General features: G+C 47.4%; 2 protein-coding genes across 5 annotated transcripts in view; one reads left to right on the top strand and one right to left on the bottom strand.

Moving 5' to 3' along the window:
* The window catches only part of Rusc2 (RUN and SH3 domain containing 2), a 63,576-nt gene extending 48,066 nt beyond the window's left edge, over positions 1-15,510 (top strand). For 2 of the 4 annotated variants that reach the window (XM_004873951.4, XM_004873950.4), the window contains exons 2-12: positions 1,265-3,361; positions 8,743-9,375; positions 9,526-9,711; positions 9,873-10,013; positions 11,869-11,945; positions 12,147-12,321; positions 12,412-12,517; positions 13,190-13,236; positions 13,658-14,474; positions 14,569-14,706; positions 14,790-15,510. In XM_004873951.4, coding sequence (XP_004874008.2) covers positions 1,333-3,361; positions 8,743-9,375; positions 9,526-9,711; positions 9,873-10,013; positions 11,869-11,945; positions 12,147-12,321; positions 12,412-12,517; positions 13,190-13,236; positions 13,658-14,474; positions 14,569-14,706; positions 14,790-14,991 — 4,551 coding nt within the window. In that variant the 5' untranslated portion in view covers positions 1,265-1,332 and the 3' untranslated portion in view covers positions 14,992-15,510. The remainder of the gene's footprint in view (positions 1-1,264; positions 3,362-8,742; positions 9,376-9,525; positions 9,712-9,872; positions 10,014-11,868; positions 11,946-12,146; positions 12,322-12,411; positions 12,518-13,189; positions 13,237-13,657; positions 14,475-14,568; positions 14,707-14,789) is intronic. The other 2 variants (XM_087184292.1, XM_087184291.1) reach the window with 1 other exon arrangement.
* Positions 3,135-21,834, bottom strand: Cimip2b (ciliary microtubule inner protein 2B). The gene is made up of 3 exons (XM_087183553.1): positions 21,749-21,834; positions 15,826-16,112; positions 3,135-15,747 (listed from the first exon to the last, which is right to left on the bottom strand). Exons 1-3 carry the CDS (start codon positions 21,832-21,834, stop codon positions 15,611-15,613), a joined length of 510 nt encoding a protein of 169 aa, XP_087039679.1. The 3' UTR covers positions 3,135-15,610.
* Positions 21,835-22,256: the final 422 nt, after the last annotated feature.

Genomic DNA, 22,256 nt, shown 5'->3' with positions numbered 1-22,256 from the left:
GCAATTAAGAAGGGAAAGAAGAGAAATTAGTGAATTAGGAGAAATTAGATATGAAGAGGCTGAGTGAGTGAAGACTACTGGGACCTGAACTTGGAAGCACTGAAGACTAGAACTCGAGGAGGCTACTGCCACAGTGCCGCTGAGAGACCAGAGAAGCACAGAATAAACTCTTTGTCTTTGGGACCAGACAACCTTGAGCAAGAGAAAACTTTAGCCTATTAGAGGTCAAATTTGGGAAGAAAAGACTTTCTAGGGGATTCCAGTTGTGAAGGTTTTAGTAAAACTGAGCAGAATTTGTGTACTTTAGGAGTTCTATACCATGAGCTAGACAAATATTAAGACTGTATCAGGCCTTTCATGTTTGCAAGGAATAATACAAGAAATAAAAATAACACACACGCCCACGTAGGAGGGGAGAGGCCAACAGTAGCCATACGTACAGGCATCCTAATCCCCAGTTTAGCCTGCATTCAAAAAATTCAATACAGTAGAGTAGGACAGTAAGAGGACAGTAAGAATATATAGCTCATGGGCCAGGGATTTAGCTCAATGGCACCATGCCTGCCTTGCAAGCACAAGGTCCTGAGTTCAATCCCTAGTAGTGCCAAAAAAAAAAAGAATATATAGCTCATAGTCATCAAAGAAGAAAAAGTATTCTGGAGTTTATAGGAGAAAAGACAGTCACTTGGTCAACTGATGTAGTATATTTTAAAATATATTTCTTGCAAAGTTATAGCTTTCTTCTATGAGTACATGATATATTAGTCATGATTTTTCCCATCTGTAAGCCTGAGTGCTATATCTGTGTATAAGGCATCTCTGTGCCCCTTAGTGCCTTGTGCCCTTTCAGACATCCTATATGGTTTTGTTCTTAGTTATGTCACTATTCATACTTTTTTTTTTTGTAATTGGAATTAGTCATCATTTACTGCTAAAGACAAAGTCCTTGAAAGAACAGGAAAAGTCTGACCCTGAAATCTCCAGACATTCAGATGTGGCATTAAAAGAGGCCTGGCCTTTTGTCACAGTTGAATGCATGATGACTTTAAAATGAGGGAGAACCTCAGGACTTGGACCTGTGTAATGCAGAAAGTGTGGGGGCCTTCCCACCTGCCCTTTCAGGCTGTGCTACCAGAGTTCCATCTCATGTGGAGTCTTTTCTCCTTTTGGACTCTTTCTCCATCTGAATATGTTACGGGGAAGGGCATGTCCCTGACTTCCAGGGAGGTGACATTAGGATCCCTTTCTTTCCCTTTCTCTCCAGGTGCCAAGCTCTCCTGATGAAATGTGTTCTGCCCCACTGGGCTCTGGGGGCAGTGTCTGGTGCTGTTGATGCCCTTATTCGAACTTTCCAGAATGGATAGTCCTCCAAAGCTGACTGGAGAGACCCTCATCGTCCACCACATCCCCCTAGTACACTGTCAAGTTCCAGACAGGCAGTGCTGTGGAGGGGCAAGTGGAGGTAGTGGGAGCACAAGACCCAATCCCTTCTGCCCAGCTGAGCTAGGTGTCACCCAGCCTGACCAAGACCTGGGACAAGCTGACTCCCTGCTCTACAGCAGTCTGCACTCTGCTCCAGGGGCATCTACACGGTCTGCAGACAGCACCAAGAGTAGAGGCCGGGATGGAAGAGGACCTGGAGCCCCCAAACGACACAATCCCTTCTTGCTGCAAGAGGGTGTGGGTGAGCCAGGACTTGGTGACCTGTATGATGACAACATCAGTGGCAGTGCCACACAGCAGTCCTTCCACCTGCACAGCACTGGCCAGCCTACTTCCCATCTGTCTTCTTTCCAGCTGCCACCATCTGGCCCTGGAGTGGGCAGGCCATGGGTGGCTACACGAAGCCGGGCTGGAGTGGTGGAGGGGCAGGAAAAGGAGCCAGTGATGGCCTTTGATACCCAGCGGCATAGCACTAGCCACTGCTGCCGGCCAGAGCTAGAAGCAGAGACAATGGAGCTGGATGAGTGTGGGGGGCCTGGTGGGAGTGGCAGTGGTGGGGGAGCCAGTGATACTTCTGGCTTCTCCTTTGACCAGGAATGGAAGCTCAGTTCAGATGAATCACCAAGGAACCCCGAATGTTCTGGCTTGGGAGCTCAGCACTGCCGCTGCAGTAGCACATCCAGTCAGTCTGAGGCAGCTGACCAGTCCATGGGGTATATCAGCGACTCCTCCTGCAACAGTTCAGATGGTGTGTTGGTCACCTTCAGCACGCTTTACAACAAAATGCATAGTAATTCCCGTGCCAATCTCAACTCTGCCCCACAGTCTTGCAGTGACTCTTCCTTCTGCAGCCACTCAGACCCTGGCGCCTTCTACCTGGACTTACAACCCTCCCCAGCAGAGTCTAAGATGTCTTGCGAGTCCCACCACCCTGAAAGTGGAGGAAGGGAAGGGGGCTGTGGTTGTCCTCATGCCTCATCTCCTGAGCTTGATGCCAACTGCAACTCCTACCGCCCACGCTGTGAGCCATGCCCAGCTGTGGCTGACCTCACAGCCTGCTTCCAGAGCCAAGCCCGCCTTGTTGTGGCCACACAAAATTACTATAAACTTGTCACTTGTGACTTATCCTCTCAGTCATCCCCAAGCCCAGCTGGCTCATCCATCACCAGCTGCTCTGAAGAACATACCAAGATAAGTCCCCCACCAAGTTCTGACCCAGACCCTGGCCCCAGTCAGCCCTCTGAGTATTACCTCTTCCAGAAGCCAGAAGTACAGCCAGAAGAACAAGAAGCAGTGGGTTCCTCAGCAGAACCAGCAGGCGTCGTGGGCCCCACTGTGCTCGAAGGGCAAGTGTACACGAATACTTCACCCCCCAACCTCAGCACTGGACGCCAGCGCTCTCGCAGCTATGACCGCAGCCTTGAGCGCAGCCCTCCTGTCCGCCTGGGCTCACTGGAACGCATGTTGAGTTGCCCAGTACGCTTGAGTGAGGGCCCTGCAGCCTTGGCTGGGCCTAGCTCCCCACCCAAGAGGGTCACCTCCTTTGCTGAGCTGGCCAAATGCAGGAAAAAAGCTGCGGGCTCTGGCTCCCCCCCACTTCGGGTGAGCATTGAGGACTCCTCCCAGGAGTTCTCACCTATCCAAGAAGCCCAGCAAGATAGGGTGGGTGCACTGGATGAGGGCACTCACTGTAGCCATAGCCTACCATCCATGCCCTTGGGGCCAGGCCTGGACCTACTTGGCCCAGAGCCCTGGTCTACCCAGATCTGTCAAGGCCCTCAGACCAGTGAGACGTCATCTGCTGGCCTCAGAGCTGCTGGGCAAGGCCCCCTGGCACAGCTGATGGATCCAGGGCCTGCTCCCCCAAGGAGTCCAGCCAACAGCCATACCCAGAGGGATGCAAGAGCTAGAGCTGACGGTAAGGAACTTAGAGGCTGGATAATGGCAGAAGCTATGCATGGCCTCCTTGTAATAGGTCCCTGGCATCCACTCTATTCAGACTATTCAAAGGTTTCTCAGCCTAGATCTGTTATCTTTTCAGTCCAGGGCATGTTTGCTACACTGGAGTGGAAGCAGGGAGAAGAGAAGAGAGTCTTAAAAAGTGTTTTAAAAAGTACTTACAGGGGGCCAGGGATTTAGCTCAGTGGCACCGCACCTGCCTCACAAGTGCAAAGTCCTGAGTTTGATCCCCGTACCGAAAGAAAAGTGCTTACAAGGTCAGGGATTTAGCTTAGTGGCACCACACCTGCCTCGAAGCGCAAGGTCCTGAGTTCAATCCCCAGTACAAAGAAAAAAGTGCTTATGCCACAATAAAATGAATTTTAAAAAAGACTAAAACCCAGCATGGCAAAAAAAAAAAAAGAGTACTGTACACGGAAGAGATTGAATCAGTAGGACTTAGATATAGTAGGACTGATATATTGTGGAAAAACATATTCAGAAGATTGTGATTCTGAACCTGGAAAGATGATGGTACCACAAATAGAAACCCTAAAATAGAAATAGATTTGCTGAGTGACAAAACATTGAGAATTCACAGTGCTTAAGGGATATATCCAAAGGAAACCCACACTGGATATCAGTGAAGTCCATTCTTTGATCAGTGACTATAGCCATTCTCTGATGAGCCTGAGACCTCAGCTAGGTGCAGTGGCACACACCTATAGTTTCAGATACTCAGGAGACTAAGGTGGAAAGATCAGTTGAGCCCGGGATTTCAAGGCCAGCCTGGGCAAGACAGTTAAGACTGCTTTTCTACCAAAAAAGAAAAAACTGTGACCTGGCCTATCTGGGCCAGCCCTCTCCCTCTTCCTCTTCCTCTCAACTTTATTATATTTTAAGCAATTATTTTATACCAGCTTCCGTGTTCAGATGGTTCTGGTGACAGAGATAATGAGAGGGATGGAGACAAACTCTGCCCTCAAGGAACTTCAGCTGGGGACAGAAACAGAAAAAGAAACATCACTAAAATGCAAAGATGGCAGCGTATGGCCAGTGACAAGGGATACTGAAATTAGACTGAAATGTCAGGGGAGGCTCGCTAACACAGTTTACATTTAAGCCCAGTTAGAAGATGATTAATGTAGGCCTTGTAGAGCCTTGTAAAAATATTCCAGACTCATAGAATGGCCTGTACAGGGCATGGTATAGCCAGATGCTTTCCAGGAATTGCAAGTACAGTAATTTGGTATAGCTTTTGAGGGATGGGGATGGAACCATGGATGGGTTTTAATCAAGGAAGTGGCTGTGTTGGCATTTTGGTTTGGTTTTTTGTTTGCTTAGTAACATATCTGATTTTTATCTTAGAAAGATCACTGGTTGGGCCAGGGATTTAGCTCAGTGGTTCCGGCGCCTGCCTTGCAAGTGCAAGGTCCCGAGTTCAATCCCCAGTACCAAAAAAAAGAAAGAAAGATCACTGGTGGTTTGGGTGAAACATGGGCTGCAAGGAGTATCTGAGGTCATGAGAGACCTCTATGTGGATTGGAAAGGCATTGCAATAAAAGTGGGAGTTAAAGCTATATGAGTGGATGAGAGCAAAAAAGGAAGAATGTGTGGAGTTATAAAGCCAACAAGGATAGAGTCTGAAGATAGAATGATTTATAAAGTGAGCAGAGCAAACCTCAAAAGAGACAGATGAATTAGCCAAAAAAAAATAGAAGAAAAACCAGAAGATACTGACGTCAGAGAAACCAAAGGAGGAAAAGTTTCAAAAAAGTTAGGTTCAAGCAAATGTGGTCTAAAGAGAAGTTACCCAGGTGACAAATCCTGAAAACAGCATTGAAGTAGGTGGTGAGTGCAGAAGCCAGATCTCAGAGGGCTTGGAAAGAAAGAGAAGGAAAAGCAGAGGCAGCAGATCCCCCACAGTTGCACCTGTAGTCTTAGGGGTCTGTGTCTTCTCAAAGGAAAGAGGTTAGAAAACCATAGATAGTGTTGTCCATGCCCTTAGAGGGCATAGTCCATCAGAATACGTCACACTCCTTAACATGCACAGAGGAGCTGGTTCTGCGGCAGAGGTCCAAGGAGGTCTACAGTGAAGAGGTAGACTCAGCGATTGGTTAGGACCTTTGGAACCCACTCCTTTTAGACTGCAGGGTCTGGTGGGTGTATCTGATGGGATGCTATGGCTGGCATTCTTAAGGCAAGAAAACTCCTGGTCAGAAATGGGAAGAAAAGCATTAAAATTGTTTTTTTCTACCAGATAAGACTTTCCATGGCAAGATACTTCTCTGTTCTATAAGACTCCAGTGACCTGCAACAGAGCTCTTCTCTTGATTTTCTTTAATCTTTCTTTCTTTTTCATTTTATGAAAAAATAAAATTTCATAACAAAATAGTAAGAGGATAGCAATAGTTAATTTGCTGTGTATCATAATCTTAAAAGTAGTTACTCAGAGTGCAAGACATAGACAAAAAAGACTTATAAAGAAGAAAAACATAATAGCTCAAAATTTTCTTTTCAATGAACTGAGACTAGTAATATAAATGAAACAAATTAGCATATATTAAAATAATTTTTAAACAATAGAATAGGTAATTTGGGGAATTATTTGTACTTCTTCCTACTTCCTATTTATTAGAAAGAAGCTGAGAAGCCACATTGGATCTCAGTCAAGAGCCTAGAACCTTCTCACTAATCTACATCCCTGGCCCTTTTTAAAATTTTTTATTTTGAGACAGGGTTTTGCTCAGTTGCTACATTGCCCAGGCTGGGCTCAAACTTGCAGTCCTCCTGCCTCACCCTCCCCAAATGCTGGGATTACGGGGATGCACCACACCCAGCTAGATCTTGTCATACTTAAAGAACAAAAGCAGACACCAGTGTAAAGTTTGACAGGTACACTGTATTTGAGTTGATTTGGAATATTTAATTGATTGCAAACTCAGAATGAGTCAGCAGTTTGGAAAGTTAAAATGCTAGATTTATTCATAGAGTCTAGCAGGGAAGAGTTGATAATAGTTTCCAGTCCTGAACCAATGAATGCTTGCTGGTATTCCGGAGTTCTGGGCATTAGATTTTAAGAAAGAACTGGGCAGGGCTGGGGATTTAGCTCAGTGGTTCCACCACCTGCCTTGCAAGTGCAAGGTCCCAAGTTTGATCCCTGGTACCAAAAAAAAATAAAGAAAGAAAAAACTGGGCATTAGATTTTAAGAACCAGAGAAGAGCACACTCAGGTGAACATGATCTCTGTCTCCAATTTTCTTAGGGGCTGTAACATGGAGTAGTGAGAAAACTTGTTCTCTGTCTTCCCTGAGGGTAGAACCAAGACCCATTCCCCAAGTTGGGCCCCTTTCTTACCTGATCTTATTCGTCTGCCCCATATCATGTCCCAGGAGCTTAGGGGGAGGATTTTTAAAGTAGTACTAAATAGTTAATTCAGACATGGTTTATATAGAGCATTTATAGAGCTGTGGCTGAAAGGGCCTAACCTGACAGCCAGCGTCAGCTCAGCCTTGAAATTTTTTTTTTTTTTTTTTTGGTACTGGAGATCGAATTTGGGTCCTTGTGCTTGCGAGGCAGGCAGCAGAACCACTGAGCTAAATTCCCAGCCCCCAAGCGTTGAAATGTGATTAAATAAATGGAAAGAAAGAAGACATTCCCAATGGGAAAAGCAGTTTGCTTAAAAATGGGGAAGGGATGGGAAGAGTAGTCAATGGGGATGATAGGTATGGAAGTGTGAGGAGGAGAGAGCAGCCTAATTTGTAGCAAGTATAGATTCCTACCTACCTGCCTACCTTTAGACTTTGTTCTGGGAGCATTGGGAACCACAGATGAAATAACTTGGCATTTCAAGGAACTAGCTGATTTATGTAAGATGATTCTACATGCAGGGAAATGCCTGAATCAAGAGTGAAAAGCATTCATTTAACTATTCAGTACCTACTCTGTTACCAGGACCTATTTTAGATACTGGGGATACAGCAATGAACACTATAAAATCCCTACTTTTCTAGAGCTCTTAGGAAAAGTAATAGGCAATATACACATAAAAAGATAATATCTAATAATGAAAAATGCCAAAAAGAAAAGGAAACCAGGGCCGGGATTTAGCTCAGTGGTTTCCCCGCCTGCTGCGAAAGCACAAGGACCCAAGTTCTATCCCCGGTACGAAAAAAAAAAAAATAGAAAGAAAAGGAAACCAGGTTATGGCTAGAGAGTGACTTGCTGGAGTTGCTATGCTTGTCAAAGAAGGTCTTACTTGAAGGAGTGATATTACAGCTGATGTCTGAGGAGTGAGATTTCAGGCAGAAGGAATAACAGGTGTAAAAGGCCCCAAGATGTTAATGAACTTGGCATAATTAAGGAAGTGTGACTAAAACCTAGTGAACAAAGGGAGAATGACAAAGTGCTTTCTAAGCAGAGGTGGGTAGCAGGAGGGTAAAGTTTGAAAATGTCCCCAGGGCATGATTCTGAAACACCTCCCTAAGGAGGCTGTGGTTCCCATCCTTTAATGAAAATAAAGATGAGGAGCAGGAAAACCCAGCCTGACACTATTTAATATGTAGTATAATGTGGTATAAAGAAAGGGGATTTAGCTCAGCGGTGCTGCCGCCTGCCTCGCAGATCCCCAGTACCAAAAAAAAAAAACTTTGTCTCCAATGTCAGGCTCTGACTTAGCCAGAATTCTGGCTCTGCCACTTCCTGGTTGTGTGAACTTGGGCAAATAACTTAATGTTTCTAAATTTTCCTGGCCTATCAAGAGTATTGGGCCACCCTGCCAGTGAGCCATGCCCATGGTTTTAGGCCCTGTCAATGCTTATGGCACCATTCATGTTCACAGAATTCAGTGTTATTAAGAGCACAGTCCATCCGGCGCCTGCCTCACAAGCGCAAGGTCCCGAGTTCAATCCCAGTACCAAAAAAGAAAAAAAAGCACAGTCCATACAAACAAGTACATATCCTGGAGCTCTGTTGGTTCTGAGCCCAGTGTTTTGGGGCACACTAACATGAAGACTTGCTGAAAGAACAAGAGAGGCCCAGCCTCTGTACAGAGAGAGCAGATGTGGCCTCTGAGGTTTGAATCATGGCCTTAAAATATACCCTTCTCTGAGGTCAAGAAAATAAAGACAGACTGAACAGCAAAGAGGCATAACCCCAGTATTAAAACCGTAAAATAGGAAATGCTTAACAGAAGGGGGAGCAAAGTCCCATTCTGTAAACTGGAATTACTCCTGCCCCATCATACCACCCAGGTTCTACCCATCTTTCCCAGCAGGCATTATGTGCTATCTCTGCTTCTGTATATCCTCATGTGAGTTTCAATGTGTCCACCTGATTCCTTTTCCATCCCTGTTGCTACAGGGGGTGGTGCTGAAAGCCGACCGGTCCTGCGCTACAGCAAGGAGCAGAGGCCAACCACGCTGCCCATCCAGCCCTTCGTGTTCCAGCACCACTTCCCCAAGCAGCTGGCCAAGGCCCGGGCCCTCCACAGCCTTTCCCAGCTCTACAGCCTCTCAGGCTGCAGCCGTGTGCAGCAAACTGTCTCACTGGCTGTCCCTGCTGCTCAGGGCCCAGCCCCAGCTCCCTCAGAGGAGCCACAGGCATCGTCACCCCAAACCCCTAGCAGAGGTGCCAGGAAAGCTGGGCCTGAGCCAGAGACCTCGAGGCCATCACCCCTGGGCAGCTACTCCCCCATCCAGAGTGCTGGCCCCTTCACTGACTCTTCTGCCTCTACTTCCTGCTCCCCTCCTCCAGAGCAGGCCACAGCCCCTGAAAGCCTGCCCGCATGGAGCCATTCTTGTTCTTCAGCTGTTCGGCCTGCCGCCTCCCAGCAGCCACAGAAGGAGGATCAGAAGATACTGACCTTGGCTGAGTACCGACTCCATGGAACAGGAAGCTTGCCACCTCTGGGCTCCTGGAGATCTGGCTTCAGCCGGGCAGAGAGCCTGGCCCGAGGAGGTGGTGAGGGCAGCATGGCCTCCAGGCCCAATAATGGTATGAGTTTCATCCCCTGCTCAAGCAATTCTACCTCTCCTTTGAATACTTTCAACCCTAGTGTTTTACATGAGCCCATTGGGTGGCTGTGAAATACTGTTCCCTAACTCTTACCTGTCCTTCTCTTCTGCTCATCTGTTCTCTTTCCAGCCAACCACTTATCTCCTCAAGCCCTCAAGTGGCGGGAATACAGGAGGAAGAACCCACTAGGGCCACCTGGTTTGTCAGGGAGCCTAGACCGAAGGCCTCAGGAAGCACAGCTGGCTCGCAGGAACCCCATCTTTGAGTTCCCTGGCTCCTTCAGTGCTACCAGCCATCTGAACTGTCGGCTAAATGGTGTGTAGACAAGGGCACTCAGGGCATGCTGTGCCATGGCTGGGAAGGGATAGAGACGGAGTTAGTCCCACAGAAGTTGTCTCAGAAGGTACAAGGCACTTAACTGAGTTGGAACCCTTGGAAAGAGAGTTGCTTAGGATTGATTTTTCTGTTCTTCCCAGGTCAAGCAGTGAAGCCATTACCACTGACCTACCCAGATTTCCAAGACCCCTTTTCCTTGACTGAGAAGCCTCCTGCTGAGTTTTGTCTGTCCCCAGATGGCAGTTCAGAGGCTATTTCCATTGACCTGCTTCAAAAAAAAGGTACATATAACACCCAACTCAGGCCAGGGATTCTGCTGTCAATGCCTATTCATTCATGAATAGATATCTCTAGAATATCTTCCATCTTAAAACTCCAAGTGCTGGGAAGGAGTTGGAGAGCCCTGGAGCAGGAGGTGGAAGTCCGTGTACTGTGTGACTGAGCACAAGTCAGATGCTTGAGAATTGGGCTCCAGTCCCCCTCCCTCAATAAACTAAGCATAGTGAGAGGGAACCGCCATGTAATAAGTGCCTAAGCTCTCCAGTGGGTGTAATGGAAGGTGCTACAGGGCCTAGCAGCTTGGTGACATCTAATAAGGTGAGAACTGACAAAAAATACTGTTTGGCAAACAGGCAACCACTAAACTAAGAACAGTTTCAGGGAGATGATGGGAAAATAATTGAGCACATTTGTGGGCTAAAGGCCAGGACCTGTGGAAAGGGAAAAAAAAATGGAGCTGAAGTTCCCTGCACAGATAGTGAGGGTAAGAGTTTAAGAAGAGGGAAAAGGCCGCCACAACAGGAGCAACTCTCCTCTGCCATGCCATCCTGCCTAGAAGTCAGCCCACTATGGACCTGAACCTGTACAAACTAGTTCTACAATCCAGAGACAAAAAGTCTTAGCATCCTAGTTCATTAAAGGCTTCTCAATTAAAAGTTCAAGGATGGAAGAAAACAGCTGGTCTTCCTACCTCCAATACCTATGACATTAGACCTTGACCTTATCCAAGTTTCTATGGCTTCATCAGAGGACCAGATCTGTTACTAAAGGCAAGCCTGCTGGGCGTGGTGTCACATGCTTGTAATTCTGCTGAGGCAGGAGGATTGCTGTGAGTTGGAGGCCAGCCTGGCCTACATAGTGAGTTCAAGGTCAGGCTGAACTATATAGCAAGACCCTTTCTCACAAAAATTAAATATAAAATAAATAAAGGCAAGTCTTAACTGCATCCTGCTGTTATCAAAAATGTACTCTCCCCAACTGTTTACCATTTACTGAAGATTGCCTACCAAGAGTCAGGCTGTGAAGACTTCTGTCCTCAAGAACTTATATTGCAGCAGATGAATCTGAACTACCATAAACTTGTTTCATAGGTCCAATATATCTTTTTTCCTATACATGTTTACACCCTAGCATTTTAAAGGAACCAGAGAAAATCTAATATGCAACTTCACTAAATATACCAACCTCAAACTAGATAATTTGTGACAAGATCAATAAACAATATAACACACCAAAAAAAGAAGAGGAAGGGGAGGACTTTAGGTAAGAAGATAAACACCTACCTTCCTCCGAAATGAGTCAGAAATGAAAAGGAAAGCAGCAGGGAGGGACCGGTATAGATAGAATATTATTACGGGTTTTGGAGAGAGAGAGGAACTGAAGGAGTTCATGGCCAGTGGCCTTTGTTCTCTGTGCGAAGTGGAACCAAGGGCTTGCGAAGAAGGGTAAAGATTTGGCATGACAACCTGACTGTGTAGCAGAGGGTGCTGACAAGGCACATACCAGAGAATCACCCATGTCTGGCACCACTGTGAGGGACCTGGTTTTTCCTCTCAAAGCAGAGAAGTCTGACAGTTGAATTTACTCAGTATTGGAGTAACAGTGCTAGGAAGTGAGGACGTAGAGGACCTTAACAATGGTAGCACTGAGGTGGGTCCAGGCTAGAAGGTAAAGACAGGAGTGATTGAGAAGTGGCACAAACAGAAGAAGGCCAGGCCTGGATGTCTCCATGAGATCTGAGGACATAGGTGGAAATTGCCAGTAAGTGTGGGAGCACTTCCCTGTCCCCACTGAGGGTTCCTCTGGGTTGGCTAGAAACTTGCTCAGGAACCTGTCCCATCAAATTCTTCTTTGCAGGACTGATAAAAGCTGTCAATACTGCTGTGGACCTCATTGTGGCCCATTTTGGCACAAGCCGGGATCCTGGGGTAAAGGTAGGCAAGAAAATGTGCAGAACTGAGCTTTGCCCAGTGGACCCTCACTGTTGTGTGCTGCCACCTTCCCCTGCTCTCTTGAACTTAGAGCCCAGAGTTGGAACTCAGCAGTGGGGTGGCAAGAGGGGAAATAGGACTGACTAGGAGAGAACCAAAGTGAGGCTTCCCGAGATTTTCTGAATTTCCCTAATCCACCTGCAGGCAAAGCTTGGAAACAGTTCTGTGAGCCCAAACGTTGGCCACCTTGTTCTCAAGTACTTGTGCCCTGCAGTCCAGGCCGTGCTGGAGGATGGACTCAAGGCCTTTGTGCTAGATGTGATCATTGGGCAACGGAAGAACATGCCATGGAGTGTGGTTGAAGCTTCCACACAGCTGGGTAAGGGCTAGGTGGCAAGATGGGGACCCCAGACTGACTTTAGGGTTCCAGAAGTTGGTCGTGTGATCTATAACCCTGTCTTCTTCCCAGGCCCATCCACCAAGGTCCTGCATGGTCTCTGCAACAAAGTCAGCCAGTTTCCAGAGCTCACCAGTCATACCATGCGCTTCAATGCATTCATCCTTGGCCTGCTCAAGTGAGTGTGTGGAGCAGCAAGAGCTCCTGAACAGCACCCTGCCCCACCAGGCTCTGCCTCCTCTAAGGAAGCAGCCCTCTGACAGAGACAGGCAGATCTGCAGGGTTTGTGCTAGGGTGCAGGCTCACTTTCTTCCCACCTAGCTGCAGCCTCTTGGTAGACGCCATTTCCCTCTATACCCACATCCCTCTGATGCTGATCACCAACATGGTCTTCCCCAGCTTGGTCTTCCATAACCTGGCTTATTTGGAAATTAAATAGGTTTCTTAGTCTCTCTGGATCTTGTGAACCCTGATCCTCTCAACTCCAGCTCTGCTTCCAAATCGTGCTGGAACACTAAGCTCACCTCAGGACCCATGTTATAGTGTTCTTTCTCAAATATGGGCCCAGCTCAGCCCCTGAGCCCCTTTGGTCCTTTCACTCAGTAGCTACCTGACTTCTTGGGTCTTGTACAAACTGACTCCATTCTAGGGAAAAGTGATTGGCTTGTAGATCATGTGTTTGCCCCACTCCCCATGTCGTCACTGACATTCCAGAATTGTATTCTGTGAAGTGAAGATGTTCACCTATACTTCTTCTCCTGTGTCTGACCCCTGTGCCTTGTTTTCTTTTTACCTTATTATCTGTCTATCTCCAAACAAGATTCAACTCTGTTTACTTATCTCCCTGCAGCATCCGGTCCTTGGAGTTCTGGTTTAATCACCTGTTTAACCATGAAGGTAATGCCCAGAACCCACTGTGTCTCACAAACTCAATATAGACCTCAGAGGCTCAAAAGAGGGAGGAATCACTGTCTTTTCAGATTTTAGAGTTGGTAAGGGGGGCCACACAAGCCTTCATCCTCAGAGATTTGGACTTCTACCCAAGTCCTTCCCAGCTTCTACTTGAATAGAACCTTGGAGGCAGCAGGAAACTCAGGCAGTCTGGAAGCTGGGGTGCCAAAACCCCCAACACTTCTCTCTACATGCAGAGCTATCACTGAGGGTAGTAGAGTTTGTGCACTGCATAACTGCAGGAGCACATCTAAGTTGTGCAGTACACAGCCTGGGCAGCAGCACACGGGCTCACGCATTGCCTTTCTTTGCCCCACTAGGGCCAGGCCTGCTTCTCTGTGTGACTCAGTCTCTCTCTTTCCCCTAGACATCATCCAGACCCACTACCAGCCCTGGGGCTTCCTAAGTGCAGCTCACACCGTGTGCCCTGGCCTCTTTGAGGAGCTGCTGCTGCTGCTACAGCCCCTGGCCTTGCTGCCCTTCAGCCTTGACTTGCTGTTCCAGCACCGGCTGCTGCAAAGTGGGCAGCAGCAGCAGCAGCACAAGGAACTACTGCGGGTGTCCCAGGACCTGCTGCTGTCTGCCCACTCCACACTTCAGTTGGCCCGAGCCCGGAGCCAGGAGGGCCCTGGAGACATGGACAGGACAACTCATGGAGAGCGGGTGAAGGGTGTAGGTGCCCCGGAAGGTGGAGAAGAGGAAGAGTCAGAAGAGGTGGCAGAGCCAGCTGGGGGTTTGGGACATGGCAGGTGGGCTCGAAGCGGGCAGGCTGGCTGGTGGTATCAGCTCATGCAGAGCTCCCAGGTCTACATTGATGGCTCCACAGAGGGTTCCCGGTTCCCTCGAAGCAGCAGCAGCAGCGGTAGTGGTAGTGAGAAAAAGAAAGGGGCAGGAGTTGGGGGACCCCCCCAAGCTCCACCGCCACGAGAGGGAGTAGTAGAAGGGGCTGAGGCCTGCCCAGCCCCTGAGGAGGCCCTTGGCCGGGAGAAGGGCTGGCCCTTCTGGATGGGGAGCCCTCCTGACTCCGTGCTGGCTGAGCTGAGGTGCAGTCGGGAGCGGGAGGGGCCTCCTGCCCCGCCAGCAGAAAATGAGGAAGGGACCTCTGAGCCTTCACCTGGGGGCATCAAGTGGGGACACCTCTTTGGTTCCCGAAAAGCTCAGCGAGACGCCCGGTCCATAAACAGGTGAGAGTCCCACCACGATATAGACAGAGGGAGTAGGGGAGCCTAATCTAAGCTAGAGCACGGACAGAGCCAGAGTTTGGCTTCTCTGTCCTAGGCTCCCCTCAGACTGGCTGAGTTTGGACAAGTCCGTGTTCCAGTTAGTGGCACAGACAATGGGTGCCCGCCGGGAGCCAGAGCCCAAGGAGAGCCTGCAGGAACCACACTCTCCAGCCCTGCCTTCCCAGCCTCCATGGTGAGCCCCAGGAAACCAGAGGATAGGGAGCTGGATTTAGCTTTTGATATGGTTTTTCTGACCTCCATTTGTTGTTTCTCCAGTGAGGTGCAGGCAATGTGCCACCATCTGGCCACAGGCCCCGGACAGCTGAGCTTCCACAAGGGAGACGTCCTACGGGTGCTGGGACTAGCCGGAGGAGACTGGCTGCGCTGCAGCCATGGCCCTGACACTGGCTTGGTGCCTCTGGCCTATGTGACGTTGACCCCAACTCCAACTCCAACCCCTGGAAGCAGCCAAAACTGAGGCCCTGTGCATGCTGGTGGCCTCAGGGACCCTCATAACCCCCAGCCGGAGAGCCCAAGAACCCTTCCCAAGCCCTCAGGCTTGGCTGTATAAAGTTGACTGAGAGCTGGGGGCCACATATCCCTGTGCTGGCACCTGCTCCCTGTGCTCAGTATTAATTACTCCCCTTAACTGTCCCAGTGACTATGTCCAGACCTCCACCCAATAAAGGAGGGAAGGGATGTATCACTGGGCTGCCAGGATGTCCCCGACCATCTGGGCCAACCCTTCCATGGGTGTAGAGCAGCAAGTCCCTACAGAGGGAGGTAGCCCAGAAGGCCATTTGTAGGGTTTCCTAGGCCAAGTAGTAATGAGGATGGTTAACAGTATTGGGGCTAGATCTCTCAGCCCCCCAAACTGTAAATACACTGTGACCAGTGGCTGGTCATCAGAAGAGGGAGAAGGAGCCCAGGCTTCTGTTTATGTATTTATTTATTTATTTATTACACCTATTAATAAAAAAGGTGCTCAGCCTCCAAACTGTTTTCTTTTTGCCCCCCACAATCACCCTCGTGTCCACCTCTCCCAAGAGATGGCTGGGATAGGATGAAAAGGAAAGTAGAACTTGAAGACCAGGTACCTAAGCCAGGAGCTGCTTCTGGGAAATGCTCAGGCCCAAAGCATCATGGGTGAGATGTCCAAAGGTGTGGCCGAACTGGAACTTATACCCTGTGTGGCCAAGGGAATCTGTCAAATGTAGCCAGTGGCATGAAAAAGCTATTTAGTTCTCAGCCAGTTGCCTAAACCCTCCATCTAAAATCTGGTTTAAACACTATGAGCTATTTCAGGTTCTTTTTCTGTATAATGATAAAGTTGAATGAATCATCTGGTCTGAGATCCCCTCATATCTATTTGCTGCAGTCCCCCACACCACTCCCATACCCCCATATACACATAAGCATTCCAGTTCCCAAAGCCTCCCTCGGCCTCCTCTCACCTGGCACATAGCCCCCATAGTGAGGTAGCAGACCCAGGTTCTGAAGGTAGGTCCTGGGAAGTAGAGGGAAAGGTGTTTTAGTTTTTTGGGGGGAGGATTGTTTTTTAGTGGGGTTTTTTTTGTTGTTTCTTGAGACAGGGTCTCACTATGTAGTTCAGGCTAACCTTGAACTCAGTATGTAGCCCAGGCTGGCCTCACACTTGCAGCAATTCTCCTGCCTCAGCCTCCCAAGTGCTGGGATTACAGGCACGTGCCACCACACCTGGCTTTACACTAACATGAAGGTTAAAATAAGCTAACCTACTGAGGTATTGTAAGGATAAAGTAAGCTAGTGTGTATGAAAGAACCCTGGCACACAAGTACTAAAACAATTCCCTACCTCACTGTCTAATGGTGACTCTTCTAACACAGGAGATCAATGAGTGGTTATTAATTAGGTGAATGTGGGTTTTCTTATTGTGTGAGTTTGAGAGAACAAAGTATGAGGATTGAGTTGTGGTGTAAGACCAAGGAGCTAGTTAGACTCTGTGAAGAAACCAATCCAAATTCTAGGAGGAAAAGTACAGACCAGGAGGACCAGATCTGAGAGAGAAAGGGAACAGGATAAGAACTCAGCTCTGGGGCCGGGGATTTAGCTCAGTGTTTCCAGCGCCAGCCTCGTAAGCGCAAGGTCCCGGAGTTTGATCCTCGGTACCAAAAAAAAAGAAAAAGAAAGAACTCAGCTCTGGAGCGAGGCAGGGGCAGGCTGGCCACTTTTCTGATTTCTTCCCACTTCCAGGCTGTGACAGTGCCTGTACTGACCAGACACAACACTAATATCTCAGGGGAATTGTGCAAGAGCCCTGGGCCTCAAGAAACACATTACATGTTCCTCACTGTTCTTGATGGCCGTGGTGTGTGTCATTTAGAGTTAGTCTGGGAGACTTGGCTCACAGTTAAGGAATCTGCCAGTGAGGGTAGCAGCTGAGGGGAGAGCCCAGAATAGCAGTGGAGTGTCAAGGGTTAGACCTGGGCTTCAGACTCTGTAACAGACACTGTTGGTTGCAGTCTCTGATGACTTCCTATTCCCAACTCCCATCTCCCTTCCTAATTTTGTTCCTCACCCAGGAAGTATAGGGAGGTGTGGTGATCCAGCCCCAGAAATGAGTCTTGATTAGTCTGGGTCCACCATACTAGTCCCATTCCCCTTGCCAACAACTGGCTAGGCAATGGGCTTCTGGTATTCTGGACAATATGAGAAGTCTGCTTTGGTGGGGAGAGCCCTGGGAAAAGTCGGTTTGCTCCTAAAAAGGCATGCACAGGAAGAAATTATGTCTGTTCTTAACTATAGACATTGATAATGTGATAATGAACTGCACAGTCATTTTAAAGCCTTGCAGAAAGCTAACCTGGGGACAAATCCTGAATACATCAAGGATGGCTAGTAGAACAGAAAGGCTGGGGTGTTTGATAGTATTGTAGAACCACTGAATTAACCTTTTATTTTCAGTATTATTAAGACCATTTTAAGTTTTCTTTTACTTAGAGCCAAGGGTATCATAACCTTAAACATTAAAAAAAATTAAAAAGCTGGGCATGGTGGCACATACCTATAATCCTAACACTCAGGAGGCTGAAGCAGGAGGATTGTAAATTTGAGGCCAGCCTGAGCTACACAGCAAGTTCAAGGCTAATCTAAACTACAAAGTGAGACCCTAGCTCAAAAACTCTTAAATAAATACATATGTTTTTAAATAATTTTAAAAGATTTACTAAAGCTTTTTTTTTTTGGTACCAGGGATCAAACTTGGGACCTTGTGCTTATGATGCAGGCGTGGGAACCACTGAGCTAAATCCCCCACCCTATTAAAACTTTACTAGATAATGGAGCTTGGACAAATTCATTGAGCCTCAATTTTCTCAACTGTAAAATGGGAAAATTAATATACTACCTCATGGAGTAGGATAGGATGGATGAGAAGATGCATAATGAGAATTATCTCAGTGTTTAGTTTATGACGAAGAACTAGCTGAATAGCAATTTATAGTATTTACTAGGAATGAGAGAGAAGGGTGGGAAAAGGGTGGGATATTGAAAAATGGAAGGGTTTGGGTCAGGGATTTAGCTCAGTGGTTTCGTCGCCTGCTGCACAAGCGCAAGGACCTGAGTTCAATCCCCAATACCAAAAAAAAAAAAAAAATGGAAGGGTTAGAATTTGAAGTTGAAGTATAGATTAGGATATAGGTACTAGAACAAGTTTTTCCTGCAGGAACAATAGTGAAAATCAGGGTATGAGTTAAATAAAAATACAAATTGAGAAACAGCTTAGGATTAGTCTTAGATTTAAGGTTTATGAAGAAGCCTGCTCCAGTTGGTGGACTAGCCTATAACGACTATTATTTCTTTTTTTTTTTTTTTTTTTTTTTTGGTACCGGGGATTGAACTCGGGTCTTTGCGCCTGCACAGCAGGCGGTGAAACCACTGAGCTAAATCCCCGGCCCCTATAACTATTATTATGATCTCCATTTGTGCAGGCTATTTCTAAGCCCCTGAAGTGTTCCGGGAGGAAAGTGAAAAGTCTAGTTTAGGGGTGTACAGGGATCCTCATAATAACAGTAACCCAATGACAACTTGTGCCTGATGGGAGCTGCCACACCCAGTGGCCAGTATGGGGAGTAGCTGCGGAGAGAAGTCTGCCAGCTGGAGATCACACCCACCTACAAGATAAAAGGACAAAAAAAAAAAAGATAAAAGAACAGCTAGGAAAGCAGTGACAATGCCCCGAATAGCCCACTGGGTCTCCAGGATGACAGTCCACATTTTTCTGTCCTGCCTTTGATCCTCCAGGACCTGCTGTAAAATTTCATACAGACCCCAAATCAATCAATTATGTGTCAACCCTGAACAAGCATAAAGACTCTCTATAGGATGAGTAAAAAGATAAAATCTGGGGCCGGGGATTTAGCTCAGTGATTTCGCGGCCTGCTGGGCAAGTGCAAGGACCCAAGTTCGATCCCCGGTACCAAAAAAAAAAAAAGATAAAATCATGGGACTTTTGAAAAGAATTCCTCAAACCAAGAGACCACCAAAATCACAAAATGAAGTGAAAAGAACAAATCCCAAAGGATTATATACAACACAAAGCCTTTGTCAGTTTAAAAAAAGAAGTATAGATGCAGAAAAACTGCATAAAAAGGAAAGCCATGGGATGGTAAGCATGGGTTTCAGATGCTTACCTCAGACACACAAGACAGAAACATATGGGAAAGGAAGAGCTGTATAGTTAGGGGTATGATGTTTATCAAAGTTTCAGTTTTTGTTTGAAATCATGTGTTCATGAATGCTTAGTATTACACATTATAATAACACATGGACCAATGATGAGTGTGTCATAAACCTAAGCTTATGATAACCCTGATCATTTTTTTATAAATTTTATTTTATCCCATTCCCCCCTCAAGCTCCCTCCCCTCCCTATGTACAAAAGCTTTGTTTCCATTTTTTCCTTCTATTTTAACTTTTTTAAAATTTTTAATTATTATTTTTTTTGGTACCGGGGATCAAACTCGGGTCCTTGCGCTTGCACAGCAGGCAGTGAAACCACTGAGCTAAATCCCTCGCCCAATTTTAACTTTTTTTCTTGTCTCTTCCTGCCTGCCTGCCTCCTCCTTCCCTCGTTCCCCTTCCCATTTGAACACTTCCTTCCCATTTCCCAACATCCATTATACATCTCAGTCCTTATTTCCACATTCAGTTTCTCAAACCAGAAAAACAATGCAGTATTTAAACGTGTCCAATTTATTTCACTTATGAGTATGGTCTCAAGGTCCATCCATTTAGCTATAAATGTCTAGAGCTCATCCTACTTTATGACAGAGTAGTACTCCACTGTATAAAAAAACCACATCTTTATCCATTCATCAATGAGCATTTGGGTGATAACCCTGATCTTTGTGTTTATGGTCTGAAGGAAGAGAGGACTAGAAATAGAAATGATCAGAAACAATGGTATTTGGACAGATCTGTGGAAAGTCTCCATTCTAGCCTTTTTACTATGACATCCTTCAAATCCACAAGGATGAACAATCATTTGTTCAACCTAACTTACTAAATAACCCTGGCAATTATGCTGAAAAACATATTCAAATATCAGTAGTTTTATTAGCGAGGATTACCAGTGATATGACATTGGAGGACTTCCAAGTCCAGCATTATGACACAACAGATGCTCAGAAGATTGTCAAAAGCAACCAACAATATATTGTGTATGTCTCACAAAAAGGAGTCTTTAAAAACATACCTTTTCCTCAAAAAGGAAACCAAGAAAATGTGAACTGGGGTGAGAGGGGCAGGCAGCATAGAGGGGGATACTCTGGGCACAACCCTCGTTTGGTGGTGTGATACTAACAAATATGCACTGAAGACAATTTGTCCCTAATGGATGACAGCAGTCACATCAAGAGAGAGGAAACTGATCTCCTTCTAGGGAAGGGGAAACCACAGCAGTTGTCATCTCCTTTGGCCCTGAGACTTGACAATGACTTCTCCTAAGGAGCTGTAATTGTCAGAGAGTAGACTGACTCTTAGGCCAGGGGTGAGGAGAGCTAACTAAAGCTGAAATTCCCTACTTTGAGCTGTAATGCTCAGAATGGGATTGGGTGGTCCTGGATAGTGGTAAGCCCTGTCCATAGCAGAATTGAAACCCTCCCTGGAGGAAAACTTCCCCAATTTTACATATAAAACTTCTGCAGATTAAGATCAAGCAACCAATTCACAATCAAAGATCACCTAGTATGCTAGCCAGGCGTGGTGGCGCACACCTGTGCCTCAGAAGACTGAGGCAGGAGAAACACCCTGAGTCCGAGGCCAGCCTGAACTATGTAGTGAGACCCTGTCTCAAAAAAAACCCTAGTATACAAAAAAGCAAGCCAGTAGAAACATAAAATAGATACAGACCTCCCCAAAACTGAAGTTAAAATATTACAAATAAAATGTCTCCAAGTGCATAGATGAGTTTTTAAGAAGTAGGGAATAACAAATGAGTCAGCACATTATAAGTGAAATAAGGTACAAGAACAAGTATTACATGGGAGCAGATCATGGCCTTGTAGGGGGCAAGAGCAAAGATGAGAGCCTCTGAATCAGTCACTGGAGAAAAGCAAGTACCCTGAGGCAGGCGCTAAAGCTAAAGTCTTAGACGGAGTGTAAATGAAAACAGAAAATTGTAGAGCAAAAACTAGTGTCTAGGATTTGTGAGGGGATACTGGACCACTCCAGACCACGCCGCCCCTCCCCGGCCTGGCGGCCTGGCGCACTTGGCAGCTTGGGGAGGATCAGGTTGAGGGAGGGAGCCGGCTCTTCAGTGGCACCCGGGCTGCTGGAATACTCCTCATCACTGGGAAAAGGATCACATGCAAGCCAGGGCTTCAGAGAAACCCAAATCTGGAGGACAGTGTTTCAGAAAACAGCACACGCTCAGGTTTAGAAAACGATATCTCTCTGTAAGCGGCGAAACTGGGGAGAAAGAAGGCTTGCCCTACCCAAACGAAAAAACTAGTCACCCATTCCTCCTCCCACAGAAACGGGAGTGGCTGCGCTTGTGGGGCATTCGGTGCGCTGCCCCTGCTTGCCAGCAGGCTTCCACGGGGGAGCTCCCGGAACCCCCTTGCTGGGACTGGAGAGGGCAGGGAGACCCGGGACTGGGCGGGTCAGAAAGTGAAGCTCTCGGGACAGTGAACAAAAAGGATCTTGAGAGGAGGAACAGAGGCCAGTCCCAGGACAGAGGCTTCTGGTCCCTCACTAGACAAAGGCTTGCGGAAGCCCCCAGTCCCGCCCTAGACAGCGGCTGAACCCAGAGCTGTGGCTGCACGGGTCCCACTCCGGCATCGCTGGAGTCACAGGAAAGAGAACGGTGATTCGGTGGAGCAAAGGTTCTGTTCTTTCCCCAGACACCAGAAGGACCCTCAGAGGAGTGAGGTCCTGCTCTCCTGCCTGCGGGCCATACCAAGCCCACAGGTGGAGACCCGAGCTCTTGAGACCGAGGACTGAGGGCGGAGGACAGACAGCAGCACCCGAGTCGGAGGGCTTCTGGGAATATGCTGGGCAAAAGGGGCGGGGGGGGGGGGGAGCGGCGCTGTGGAGGGAAGTTTCGGAGAGGAGGGCAGGATTTGCCCACCAGTGAAGGGAGCGACTCCCTGGCGGAAGTCGATCGAAAACCGGCTGTTCGGCAAATTACGCCACAGCCACTTCTTCCCAAATCAATTGAGGCAATGGGATTTGGGGACCTGTGGTAGAGGCCTGCAGCCGAG

Source organism: Heterocephalus glaber, unplaced genomic scaffold (genome assembly GCF_053883595.1).
Source record: "Heterocephalus glaber isolate CG9 unplaced genomic scaffold, H.glaber_assembly_v1.0 deba00001481, whole genome shotgun sequence".
Taxonomy (NCBI): domain Eukaryota; kingdom Metazoa; phylum Chordata; class Mammalia; order Rodentia; family Bathyergidae; genus Heterocephalus; species Heterocephalus glaber.
This window is presented reverse-complemented; position numbering and strand designations above follow the sequence as displayed.